The sequence below is a fragment of the Bos mutus genome, chromosome 7, assembly GCF_027580195.1.
Source record: "Bos mutus isolate GX-2022 chromosome 7, NWIPB_WYAK_1.1, whole genome shotgun sequence".
NCBI classification, from domain to species: Eukaryota; Metazoa; Chordata; class Mammalia; order Artiodactyla; family Bovidae; genus Bos; species Bos mutus.
In genome coordinates this window covers 70,732,365-70,746,299 of record NC_091623.1, presented here as the reverse complement: position 1 = coordinate 70,746,299, position 13,935 = coordinate 70,732,365, and the positions used below count along the sequence as shown (strand labels likewise).

At 39.5% G+C, this 13,935-nt stretch overlaps 1 protein-coding gene across 1 annotated transcript in view; it reads left to right on the top strand.

Annotated features, from left to right (window-relative positions):
- The window catches only part of SNX24 (sorting nexin 24), a 178,379-nt gene that overhangs the window by 97,656 nt on the left and 66,788 nt on the right, over positions 1-13,935 (top strand). Inside the window, exon 2 of the mRNA XM_070374084.1 lies at positions 2,039-2,122. Coding sequence (XP_070230185.1) covers positions 2,039-2,122 — 84 coding nt within the window. The remainder of the gene's footprint in view (positions 1-2,038; positions 2,123-13,935) is intronic.

Here is a 13,935-nt window from a genome sequence, read left to right as displayed (position 1 = left end):
TCATGGAAATTCTGATTAAGAAACCTCCTTTCCAAGGTGTTTTCCCATTTAAAAGAAAAACGTCTTAACTGTATTAGGTATATTGTGCATTTAAAAAATAGCAACCTAATAATAATATTAGAATTAAAATTTATCACATACTTTTCTCTGTGTGTCTATGTCTGTTACGTACACCCCAGCCCCTCCCCCGCAAAGTGAAATTTAGTGATTGTGTGAAGTAACTGTGGAACTTGGTAATGAAGCCATCTGGTCGATAGAAGGGGTGACATTCCATGAGGCAGCTGCTGTGTAATGTGTCTTATCTGTGGCCTTCAGGAGGGAGCACCTGAGGGGCAACCTAGTAAGCTGAACCTTTCTGAGTCTTCAGCTTTCTCCTTCTATGGGTTCTTCAGCAAACGTGCCAATTAAAGTGGTGGTTTTTGTGATGAAGCCTCAAGTAACTGAACTCAGAACGTAACTCCATCTATTTCATACAGCTCTGCAGATGGAAAGTACTTTCATTGCTCCCACATTGTCCTGATTTAAGTCTGAGACCTGACTCTAGAAAGGAGACTCTGATTTCTATTAACCAAGCCCCTGAGTTGAAGCTGTGCTTCTTTTGTTTGCATTTCCCAGGGTGATTTTCTCATTGTATTCCTGGCTTTGAAGGGTCTTTGAAGAAGACAGATTTACTTTAGTGAACTAGTAAACAAATTTTTTTTCTAAAAAATAATGTATATATGTCTTGGAGTCTGAAGCATATGCATATGTTTCTTGAAGAAAATATTTTCACTGACTCACCAAAGAAAAAGTATTTTTTAGAGGGATTTCTTGAGGAAAAAAGAACAGTTGGTTAAACTGATAAAAATTGAACACTTATTTAATAAAAGCAGGTTTCTTAAACTGAGTCATGGAACAGAAGATTTTGTTTCTAATTGGAAGAAGTACAAAAATATGAACACATTTTGTTTGATGATGTAATTTCTGGCTTTCCACAACAGTCATATTTACATGTAAGGCAGAAATTTAGAGCCATAGAGAGGTATTTTCATAATGAAGGAGTGTGATCTTGTATCTCATATGCTTAAATAGTTCTTTTTAGGGTTAGCAGAATGTGTTTAACACTCTTTAGTGTCACATGACCTCAACTTTAGTTTTGTTTCCTTCAGAAGGGCAATTGAAATGGGAAATCAGGCTTACTAGGTCATGGAACAATTCTCCTTCATCTTGGTGATGACAGACTTTCCCTCAGCAAAGCAGACAGAACCAAAGACAAACTCTTGGAAATACAGAGCATCTGCTCTTCAGCTCCTGCCGAGCATCCTTCCCCCGCCTACCTTAGTGTTGTGTTCTCATGAGCATTTCACCATATTCCTCATCCCTTGTCCCCAGTCTTGACCCATGACCTAAGAATCAAGAAAGTGTCATGTTAGTGCTTACTAATTAGTGCACCCAGAGAGCCTTTTCGCTGGCCTTTCAACCTCCTGAAGGTGGGAGCACAAGCTGTCACTCGTATCATGCAGGGAAAACGAACCTTTACTACATTTTCCCCATTTTGCAAACAGCAGAATAAGCCCAGCTGAGACTGGAGATGAATATGCAGGTTAGAAAGAAATTAACCTAAAATGTACTACTGTTTGCTTGGTTGTCTTAAAGATGACACAGCACTGCCATCATTGAAATACCCATAATGGGCTGTGATTTCTGGCAGACTGTTTCTGTGGCATCACACTTGTATTTTGATGCCATCCTATGCATTTAGTGAAATTTTAGGAGAGGAGTGTTCTCTGGTTAAAAAGTTAAGGAGCATTTGAAGGCATTTAAGTTGCCGCTATTTTTAAACACATTTGCAGGGTTGCTGTCATTTGTTAGTGAGCATTTGGCTCCAGGGCTCATTAATCAGTGCTGTTGGGCCAGGGTCTCCTGAGCCTTCTGGGTTTTGGGGGATCAGCTACTGTAATTAAAGGGATGAAATATATCATGGTCACAAACTTACCACATCAGACAACTGAGGGTTTGGAACTGGTGGAATTAATCTTTTTTTATTTTTTTCCTTTAGGTGTTTAAGATAGAAGTTCTAATGAATGGAAGAAAACATTTTGTTGAAAAAAGGTACAGCGAATTTCATGCCCTGCACAAAAAGGTAACTTCTCCCCCAGCTCTTCTCTACAGGGCAGGTGGTATAACATTAAGACTGCTTTCTGTGGTTCCTTAGAGCTTTAACAGTTCTGAGAACAGTATGATTTCTTTTATCATGAAGTAAATTTCCTTTTAAAATGAATTGTTCAGTCCTTTCAAAGGTCTGCTTTCTGAGTAGGTGGATTTTCCGTTAAGATCTTTTGCATAAATAGATGTGTGATGGCAAACTGGAGTGTACTATGCTGGGTGTTGTAGGTTCAGAAAGAATAAGACCCAGATCCTATTTTATCCATAAAATATACTTAAAGCTTTACAAAAATGGAGGGGAGTCAAATGATTATTTTACAGAAATAAATTTATCAAAATCAACTTATACTCAAATATATCTGGAAAAGATGACATCTATGTCTCCTGTATTCAAGGACTGTTTGGGGATCATGTAAAGTGGGCTCAAGGCTTTCTTTTGAATTATCAAGGCCATGTTATAAGACTGGTTTTTCAGTTCTCAGAACCATTTTGTTAAAGTCTTTGAGAAAAGAAAGAAGAATGCAAAAGAAATAGCTGAGGTTTTGGAAAAATGGTCAGTGAAACATAGAAGAGAGAATACTTCTTTTTTTCTATCAAATTTTAATATTTCACAGGTTATAAATTATTATTAAAGTGTTAAAATACCTTAATAACTAGAAATATCTCATGAAATTCCCCAGAAAATCACCACATATGAGTTAACACAGTTTTAGCATTTTTCTTTCATATATACATATTCATATCTTTGTATGTGTATATATGTATGTGTGTATATATACTTCCTGTATATGAATATGTATTATTATATACATACACATATATAAAATGTGTGGCACAGTTCAATTTCTTCAAGGTAAGAACTTAGATGGGGGGAGAAAAGCTGGATGGAAAGATAGTATGTTCAGAAATAATCTATGCTTTTATTTATTTTATTATATTTTTATATATTTTTATTTTATTTTATTATGTATTATATATTTTTATTATATATTATATATAATTACATTTTATATATTATATTTTTATTATATATTTTATTATATTTAATCTATGCTTTTAATTTCATTAAGGACAACTTAAATTTTTCTGGGAAATATCAGTGCGTGAATGATGTGGTAGTGGGCTAACTCTGTATTAAAAGCTGTGTAGCATTTCTTTTGCAGCATTTTTTAAAACTTAAAATTTTTATTTTATAATCAGAGTATTGAGTAAAAACTTGAAACAGATGATACTGGGAAGTGAGTAAGCCTCGTTCCCCCCTTGTTTGAGGAGCTATCAGTTATCTGTACACTTTTCCATTAGGATAGCAAGGGATAATTAACACTGAATTTTCTACTTAAAGTTGTGTTACATCCAGGTTTACTTCCGCAAGAAACAGCACAGGCGAAGCACAGACTTAGGCTGGGCATTGCCAGCCGACTTTACAAAAAGCTCCCCCCACCCAAGGGCCTCACAGAGAAACAAATGTGGAGTCTGGGCTTCACTTCCTTCTCAAGGAATTCTGGTTTTGTTCACTTGTTTATTGAGGAAACAGATTCTAGAGAGATTGCTGGGGACCTTATGAAATGTGTCCATACAATGAAATTAAAACCTGAATTCCTCCCCCTCCCCGGCCTCTGATGCAGTAGTCTGGACTCAGCAGCCTGTCACATGCAAGCCTCCTTCCTACCCTGCCAGGTCTCCGTGACCCCAGCACAGCCCAGCTGTCCCCCAAGATACTTGGGGGCCAACTCCACACGAGGCACAGCTGGGTGACTGCCAATTAGGCCCGCCCTGAGCAAGAGGCTGCCCATGCTGCTTATCAGTGGAGAGTCGCTCATGCTCTCTTCTCTATTACGATTTATTTTCTTCTACAGAAGAGGACCCTCTCCCCAGTGATTATAGGCAAGGTCTTAGATTCTCAGAGTCAGAAAAAAATTCCTAGACTTCCTAGGATGCTTCTCTCAACTTCTGTAGTTCTGTTAATAATTTGAGCTATTCTTGAAATTATATCATCAAGACGATTAGAATTAAGAGAAAATAGAAATTCTCAAATCTCTCAATTTTGCATGTTTTTAGCAGCCTCGTTAAAACATGATTACAGGGATTTGGAGAAAAAAATAACATTGTGCAGCAGAGTTTTTTAGTGGGGAGACACTGAATCGTATGTTTTATAGAGCAGAAAGTGGCTGTTAGAAGTCCTCTTTATTTGTCCCATTTTAATTGTATTAGATTTGGCAAAAAAGTAACTAAAAAGCAATGAAGTGCAAATAAAGACAGGGTGTAAAAATAAATATAAATCTGTAATCCTGACTGTAAAGTTGTTTGTTAAGGAGGATTGACATGGGCAAAAATTTAATCAGAATACACAAGCTTTACTGATTATTGCTGCCATGTTGTACAATTTTATCCTTTTATTAGAATTTTGGTACTCCGGTTTCCATGTTTGAATTTTGTTGTGTGCTTTGAATGTTCTGTTTTTACATAAAATACTTTCTCTTTTAATCAATTATTTTTTTTTTTTGAACATTCAATTATTTCTGCAATGGGTGCAGTTTGCTCTGTTGCCAATGTCCTGGTTTCTCTCACACTGTACTTTGTATTTCTCACTTATTAAAAGTTTTTAGCCAATGTTCCCAAATTAATTCTAAAATCATATATGAACTATTAATAAGTGCTTTGTACCTTTAAAATAATAGATGCTTGGTTCATATCCATTTACCACAAACACACAACAATGCCTTCTGGCTTACTGTCAGGCCCACTTAGAGCCAAACTAAAACCGTTACTCATTTGACAGTTTATCTAATTATCTGAAGATGATTATTATAGTTCTCTCAAGCTCATAGTTTTCTATAATTATTATTATCCTTCTCTCAAAACATTCTCATCCTCTACATTTTCTTAGGATTTCTTTCTAATTTTTTGAAAAAGTCAGGAGGTTTTTTTTTTCTTTCCTATGTGCTTTATTTTCCTCCCGTCAAGTAAGCTGAGTTTTTTTAGATAATAAAGCTAAGTCTTGCAGAAAGTTTGGAGGTGGGGGAAATAAACCATTGTTACTCACATATATTTCTACTGTGCTGCTATAATTACTGTTTTCCTTTCTTCCTTGTCTTGCAGTTTTTTTAATTTTATTTTATTTTTATTTGGAGGATAATTATTTACTTTATTGTGTTGGCTTCTGCCATTCATCAGCATGAATCACCCATAGGTATACATATGTCCCCTCCCTCTGGAACCTCCCTCCCACCTCATCCCCCTCCCACCCCTCTAGCTTGTTACAGAGCACCAGCTTTGGGTTCTCTGTGTCACACAGCAAATTCCCACTAGCTATCTACTTTACATACAGTTATGAATGTGTTTAAATGCTATTCTCTCGAATTATCTCACCTCTCCCACCCCACTGTCTCCAAAAGTCTGTTCTGTATGTCTGCATCTCCATTGCTGCCCTGTAAATAGGGTCATCAGTACCATCTTTCTAGATTCCATATGTATGCATTAATATATGATATTTGTCTTTCTCTAACTTCACTTTGTGTAATAGGCTCTAGGTTCATCCATCTCATTAGAACCAACTCAAACACATTCCTTTTTATAGCTGAGTAATATTCCATTGTGTATACATACCACAACTTCTTTATGCATTCATCTGTCAGTGGACATCTGGGTTGCTTACAAGTCCTAGCTATTGTACATAGTGCTGCAGTGAACTTTGAGGTACACGTGTCTTTTTCAGTTATGGCTTCCTCAGGGTATATGCCTAGTATTGGGATTGCTGGGTCATATTGTAGTTTTATTCCTAGTTTTTTAAGGAATCTCCTTACTGTTCCCAATTTCTTGCATTTTCTAATGGAACAAATGCTACTGTGTTGCAGGATTCCCTCATGGTGATAATATGCTATAAAAACTTAAGTGTAGAATTTCTGGTGGCAGAATGTTTCTGAACCTGCCTTTACCTTGGAGCAAGTTGAGTGCCTCCATTTTCCTAATTTTAATATGGGAACAATGAAAGTGCTAACTGCATAGGATTGTTTTACAGACTAAATGAAATCGTGTGCATCACATGGTCAACTTCTGATGATTGATATTCCTCGTTACATATAGTTTTTTTTTCCTCCCGTATCCAAAACGATTTCAAGCTAGAGTACAAAAGGAGCATTCTCTGTCAAAGAGTATGACTATTTTTACAGCTTTGGCTATGTATTGCCAAATTATTTTTTTACAAAATGATTTTAGCTGGTTTATAATGCAACCAGCAAGCATGAACTTACCTCATCAGCTTTGAATATTAGCCCCCCTACCATGGTATTTGTTTACTTAGCAAGCAATATGTGTTGCCTTGTTGCTGTTTTAATTGGTATTTCTTACATTTATGATTGTAGTCCCTCTTTTTGGAATTCCATTTATGTGCTTACCCATTTATCCACTAGGGCCTCCGTTGTTTTTGCTTGTTACTTTGCATAGCCTATTAATAAAATATTAGTCACTTGATGAAACTACTTTTCACTATGGGCTTTTTTATTTTGGCTATAATGTCTTAAATTATAAAAGTTTAACATTTTTATGATCTCAAATATATGTCTATTTTCGCTCTTTCAGATTTTATGTAAGATTGGTTTTTCTTCCAGCACTCTGGAAGAATTCGATTTCACTTTCTTTTAATTTTTCTTGATTGGTTAATTTTTTAAACTATGAATTTTGGATGACTTGAATCCAAACAAATGTTTATTAAATTGCAGATTCCTGGGCACCACCAGGCATGCTGAATTGAATCTCTGTGATGGAGCCCAGAAATCTGCATTAAACCAGCATCCCAGATGACCTTCATGCTCAATGAAGCTTGAGAATTCCTATTGTGTGGTTCCGTTTTTAAAGGCATCTCTTAGACATAACCCTCCCTATATTACCCCCATCACACAGACTGAAGCCACAAGGTTTGAAACCTTGAAAGTCTTTCCTACCTTTCTCTTCTCTTTCATTTCCAGAGTGTCAACAAGCCTATTGATTCATTCTTCCAAACTAATATAATATGTGCCATTTAACTTTTCATTTTCTGCTCTTATCGTCTCAATTCAGTGTCTTGTTACTTCATGTCTTTCTTAACTGTTTCAGATCCTTTTCCTTTTATTCATCCTCTGGTACAGATAATCTTCCTAAAGCACTGTTTTCATCTTCATTTTTTAGCTCAAAAACATTGAAATGTGCCTGTATTATCTACCAACTCGATGAAACGCACATTGACTTTCAAAACCAGAAATCTTAAACTGTGCGTTAGTTTTCTGTTACTGTTGTACCAAATCATCACAAACTTAGTGGCTTAAGACATTTGTTATTTCACTTTGAATGTGTCAGTAGGGGTTTGTTTGTTCTGGGGGGCTCTAGAACAGAATCCATTTCCTTGCCTTTTCCAGCCTCTAGAAAAGCCTTTTCATGGCCTTCTTCTGTCTTCAAAGTCAGAAAGCACATCTTCTGTTTCCATTGTCACATTTCCTGTTATCACATCTCCTCTCCTGACCTAGACACTTCTGCCTCCCCCTTGAGATTACATCTGGGCTACCTGGATGTGCTTAGTTGCCCAGTTGTGTCTGACTCTTTGCGACCCCGTGGATTGTAGCCCTCCAGGCTCCTCTGTCCATGGGATTGTCCAGGCAAGAATACTGGAGTGGGTAGCCATTCCCTTTCTCCGGGGAATCTTCCTGACCCAGGGGTTGAACCTGCATCTCCTGCATTGGCAGGTAGATTCCTTACCTGCTGAGCCATCAGGGAAGCCCAGTCTTCCCATCTGTAAGTACTTGTTTTAATCACACCTGTAAGGTAATATATTTAGAGGTTCTAGGGATTAGGACATGGACATCTTTGGGAAGACCAGGATTCTATCTACCATATACCCCTTTACTGGCCAGCTGTATTGCTCACTGCTTCTCCTAAGAAAATGGTAGTGGCAGCCAAGCCAGTCTTCCCCATCAACGCAGTATATGAAGATCACTGCCTCTCTGACTTTGCCATACTGCTTTCTCTCTGTGTTCTCATCTGTTTAAATAAAACTGAAACATTTCAGGTTCTTCTTCAAGGTGAGTTTCTTTTATTCCTGAATCTCTCTGTCCTTGGAACTCCTTTCCCTTTTAGAATAGAGATTTCTACTTAAATTAAAAACGGCTATGAGATAATTTAGACTTTTTTGTTGTGTTAGTCACTCAGTCATGTCTGATTCTTTCTGACCCCATGGACTACAACCTACCAGGATCCTCTGTCCATGGAATTTTCCAGGAAGGAATACTGGAATGAGTAGCCATTCCTTTCTCCAGGAGATCTCTCTGACCCAGGGATTGAACCCAGGTCTCCTGCAGTGCAAACAGATTCTTTACTATCTGAGCCACCAGGGACGTCCCAATTAAAATTTAGTTATCCCTAAGTTTTATCTAACTAAAAGATACATTTTTAAAACTAAGAACTGTGTCCTTAACTAGACTATCCAGGTGATCATTTTATATTGCATAGAAATATCCAGTCAGTACTAGGAACTAAGATAGTGTTTGTAGCTGAATTATACTTCAAAAACAAACTCATAGAAAAGAAGTCAAATTTGTGGTTACCAGAGGTGGGGGTGGGTGCAAGGTCAGGGAGTGTGTTGGGGGAAATAGAATTGGATTAAGGTAGTCAAAAGAAACAAACTTCCAGTTATAAAATAAATAAGTACTAGGGATATAATGTACATTATGATAAATATAATCAATACTGCTTACATTATATATGAACATTGTTAAGAGATTAAATCCTAAGAGTTCCATCACAAGGAAAAATATTTTTTTATTTCTTTAATTTTATATCTATATTAGATGATAGATAGTCACTGAACTTATTGTGGCAACCATTTCATGATGTAGGTAAGTAAAATCATTGTACTGTACACCCTAAACTTACATAGTGCTATATGTCACTAAAATCTCAAAGAAAACTAGAAGGAACAAAATGAATGAATAAATAAAAATAGGAACCATGTCTTTTATATATTCCTCACTGTTAGTGTTGGGCACATATTAGGCATTAATTAAGTATTTGGCAAATGAGATATTTGGAGAACATTATGCATTTTTATGAATTACTGGAGAAATATTTGGTCAACAAGAACAGTTTTTATTGTGGGAGTTTAGTTTACGGTAAGTCTAACCACTTCCCTGGTGGCTCAGATGGTAAAGCGTCTACCTACAATGTGAGAGACCCAGGTTCAGTCCCTGGGTCGGGAAGATCTGCTGGAGAAGGCAATGGCAACCCACTCCAGTGCTCTTGCCCAGAAAATCCCATGAACGGAGGAGCCTGGCAGGCTACAGTCCATGGAGTCACGAAGAGTCGGACACGACTGAGCAAGTTCCTTTCACTTTCGCTTAACCCCAGGTTACACTTGCCTCTGTTCTATAGGTCTGCTAGTCCTGGGTGGGAAAGCACAACCACCACACTGAACCCAAAACAGACCCCCACCCTGTTCTTCTCTGGTCACTCTTAGCATGCATGTGCATGCTCAGTTGCTCAGTCGTGTCCGACTCTTAGTGACCCCGTGGACTGTAGCTCTCCAGGCTCCTCTGTCCATGGGATTTCCCAGGCAAGAATACTGGAGTGGGTCGCCATGCCCTCCTCCAGGGGATCTTCCTGACCCAGGGATCGAATCCACATCTCCAGCATGGCAGGTGGATTCTTTACCACTGTGCCACCTGGGAAGGTACCCTCTTAGCATAATATCTTAAAACAAAAGTTGTAGGGTTCTCTCCTTACGGCTCAGACCCAGGCTGTGACAGGGTAAGACAAGAGCCTTCTCCACGCTCCCCCTAGCCCAGGCTCTGCCCCTCTGCAGCCAAGGTGTTTGCACTGTCAGTGTTGGGTCCTCGAAAGCAGCTCTGCCTTCCTTGGCCCAAATCCTCGGTGTGGAGAGTAAACATCCCCGCCTGGCAAACTGCTAGACACAGTTCGCGTGGCCTTCCCAGCTGTTTCCTGTCCATTGTCAACCAGCCTTTAATTCACAAATGCATGATACTGGATGCTTGGGGCTGGTGCACTGGGATGACCCGGAGGGATGGTATGGGGAGGGAGGAGGGAGGAGAGTTCAGGATGGGGAACACATGTATACCTGTGGCGGATTCATTTTGATATTTGGCAAAACCAATACAATAGTATAAAGTTTAAAAATTAAATTAAATTAAATTTAAAAAAATAAAAATAAATAAATAAATAAAATAAAAGTGACAAATGACCTCAAGTTCTTTTAGGGAAAAAAAAAAAAAAAGGGTTTCCAGGAAATCTGGTGCTGGTTCCTTCCTAAATGAACAAGTTCTTGTGCCTGCCTACTTTTGGCTTGTGTAGACTATTGCCTTCTCATATTTAATTTAACAAAGTCCATGATTCAGAAGGACCAAAAAAACTGCCATATGGGGTTAAACTGGGGGTGTAGCACCTTGTGAACTGTCCTTCAAGGGAACCCTGAGACGATAGGATGACAACATGGAGTAAAAGACTGAATGCCCACCCCCTACCCACCAAGAAATGTTCCCCACTTCTTTCTCTAACATTTTTTTCCTTTTCATCATTTTATTCCCATGCTTGGGGAAAGTATTTCTGTTCCTTTTGGTGGAAAATGGTTGCTATCACCAGTGTACATATGGCAGGTCTTTGTGGGGTAAGTTCTGTGTAAAGTCCTTTAACAGTATGAAAAGGGAAGGGAGTGGTCCTGCCAGGCAGAGGGGGATTGTGTTTGTGGCATCGTGGAATCTGGTTGCTATCTGTGGGGATCAGAAAGGCGGTTGGTCTGGACATAGCCTGGCCTGGACAGTTAATCATCGGATGGAGCTGCAGAAGAGTGTTTTTCTTGTAAGCAGCTGAGCCCTCCTGGAAACATATTGTCTTGGGTTTGTCTCTCCTCATCTCGAGCCATTCATTACTCACCTACAAATGCTGTCACTGAGCCCAGCAACTACGATGATCGGCTTCCTCAGTACTTCTGACATAAATAAAAAGGGAAAATCTTTTCAGTACTATATCCTCAAGATTTTTTTTTTTAAGAAGGAGAGAGAGAGACAGATAATGGAGTTGATTTTCTATTCTGAAACATAAGAAATGTTGTGGTTCAGTTGTGTTAAAGGAAATTTCTTCATGTTTAAAGTAAAACTTAAGAAGCTTATTACCACAGGATAATTAGCATTTTTTGGCTTTGTTCTTGTTTGAGAAATGCCTCAGATAGTGTAGTGATGAGGTATATGTTTATTCCCTTACAGATATTCATCAGTTATTCCTTTCATCCCACCCAGGACTGAATCAGTCTCATCAATAAATGAATATGTTATAATATTTCCCATTGAACATAATAGAACCCACTTTGACTCCATGCTTCCCTGCTATGTTCACTGCCTTGCTGTCCTCTCTCAGTATGATTCCTGGGAAGAGGAGTCTCTGCCTTCCTGCTTACTGTTGTTTCTGACTTTGTAGTGTCTGCACAGTCTTATCATGTCTCTTCTAGAAACACTTTCTTAACTCAGCTTACCATTTCACTGCCTCCTCACTGCTTGTCTAGCCTCTTTTCTCTGCCCCTCAGAGTTGGGTGTCTCAGACCAAGGCCTTTGCATTAGTTTTCTACTGCAGCATATAGTGGCCACAAACTTAGCATCTTTAACAGATAATTTGTTACCTCAGAGTTCCCATGGATCAGGAGTCTGGGCACAAGCAGATTCTCTGCTTGTGGTCTCATGGGGCTGAAATCAGAGGCAGCCAAGGCTGTGGTCTCATCTGCAGCTAAGGGTCATCTTTACTGTCCTATCCTCATATGAGTGGAAGTCAGTCCTTGCGGTTGTAGGACTGAAGTCCCTTCTTTTCTTGCTGACTGTTAGCCAGGGACTGTTCTCAGCTCCTCGAGGCCATCCTAAAATCCTAGCCATGTGTCCCTGTTATTTCCCACAGCTCACTTCTTCCAAGCCAGGCCTCTGCTAGGACTGGGTCTCATGGAGTGGAACCCAGTCAGAGGAGTGACCGTTTTACCTCATTTACTGGTCCTCTCCAGATCCAAGGAAGGAATTTTACAGACATGTAAAAGGAGGCAAGGTCTTGGGAGCTTCTCAGGATTCTGCCCCTCACAGCCCTTTTCTATGTATCTAATTCCCAATGTCATGGCATCTAGCTCTGTAGCTCTCAGTTCACTTCAGTTCAGTCACTCAGTTGTGTCTGACTCTTTGCGACCCATGAACTGCAGCATGCCAGGCCTCCCTGTCTATCACCAACTCCTGGAGTTCACCCAGATTCACGTCCATCAAGAGGCTTTTTAGTTCCTCTTTACTTTCTGCCGTAAGGGTGGTGTCATCTGCATATCTGAGGTTATTGATATTTCTCCCGGCAATCTTGATTCCAGCTTGTGGTTCTTCCAGTCCAGCGTTTCTCATGATGTACTCTGCATAGAAGTTAAATAAGCAGGGTGACAATATACAGCCTTGACATACTCCTTTTCCTATTTGGAACCAGTATCACTCAAATATTCTCCCTCACAGTTTACAGACCCATATCCAACTGCCTACGCATTATCTCTGCTTGGATACTGACTTGAAATCACAAAAATGGAACAATTGATTCCTTTGTGTTCAGTTCAGTCGCTCAGTCGTGTCCGACTCTTTGCGACCTCATGAACTGCAGCACGCCAGGCCTCCCTGTCCATCACCAACTCCTGGAGTTCACTGAGACTCACGTCCATTGAGTCAGTGATGCCATCCAGCCATCTCCTCCTCTGTCGTCCCCTTCTCCTCCTGCCCCCAATCCCTCCCAGCATCAGAGTCTTTTCCAATGAGTCAACTCTCCGCATCAGGTGGCCAAAGTATTGGAGTTTCAGCTTCAACATCAGTCCTTCCAATGAACACCCAGGACTGATCTCCTTTGGGATGGACTGGTTGGATCTCCTTGCAGTCCAAGGGACTCTCAAGAGTCTTCTCCAACACCACAGTTCAAAAGCATCAATTCTTCGGTGCTCAGCTTTCTTCACAGTCCAACTCTCACATCCATACATGACCACTGGAAAAATCATAGCCTTGACTAGACGGACCTTTGTTGGCAGAGTAATGTCTCTGCCTTTTAATATGCTGTCCTTTGTGTTAGGAATATGTTTTCTTGGATATGATAGAAACTTGACCAAATTTCTTAAACAAGTAAGAGATTAATAATTCTCATATTGCAAGAAAACTAAAGGCAGGTAGTCCAAGTTGATGTAGCAGTTCTACCATATCCATGTTTCAAGCTCCTTTTATCTTTCTGCTTTACTGTCTTCACCTTAGCACGTGACTTTCACCCTCTGGTTCCAACATAGCTGCTATCCCTCCAGCATTACTTCCGTGTTTCTGGTAGGAAGAAAAGCCTTTTCTCTTTTTTTGAGGAAAAGAGACCTACTCAGTGGACTAACGCTACATTTCTATTTTTATTTGTTTGTTTTATTGTCTTTTTTAGTTTTGATTATTTATTTTGGCTGTGCTGGGTCTTCACTGCTGTGTGGGCTTTCTGTAGTTGTGGCTCCCAGGCTCTGAGGCACAGGCTCCGTGGTTGTGGCACACAGGCTTAGTTGTCCCTGCAGCACATGGGTCACACCTGTGTCTCCTGTGTTATCACGTGGATTCTTCACCACTGAGCCAGCAGCACACCCCCTACACTACATTTCATTAACAGCTTCATCACATGGCAATCCTAATTACCAAGGAACCGGGAAAATTAGGATTTATAGTCACTAAGCGTTTGTGTTTTGTTTTGTTTTACAAGAAGGAGGAGGAAGTGAATATTGGATAGGCGGCCTACAGTACC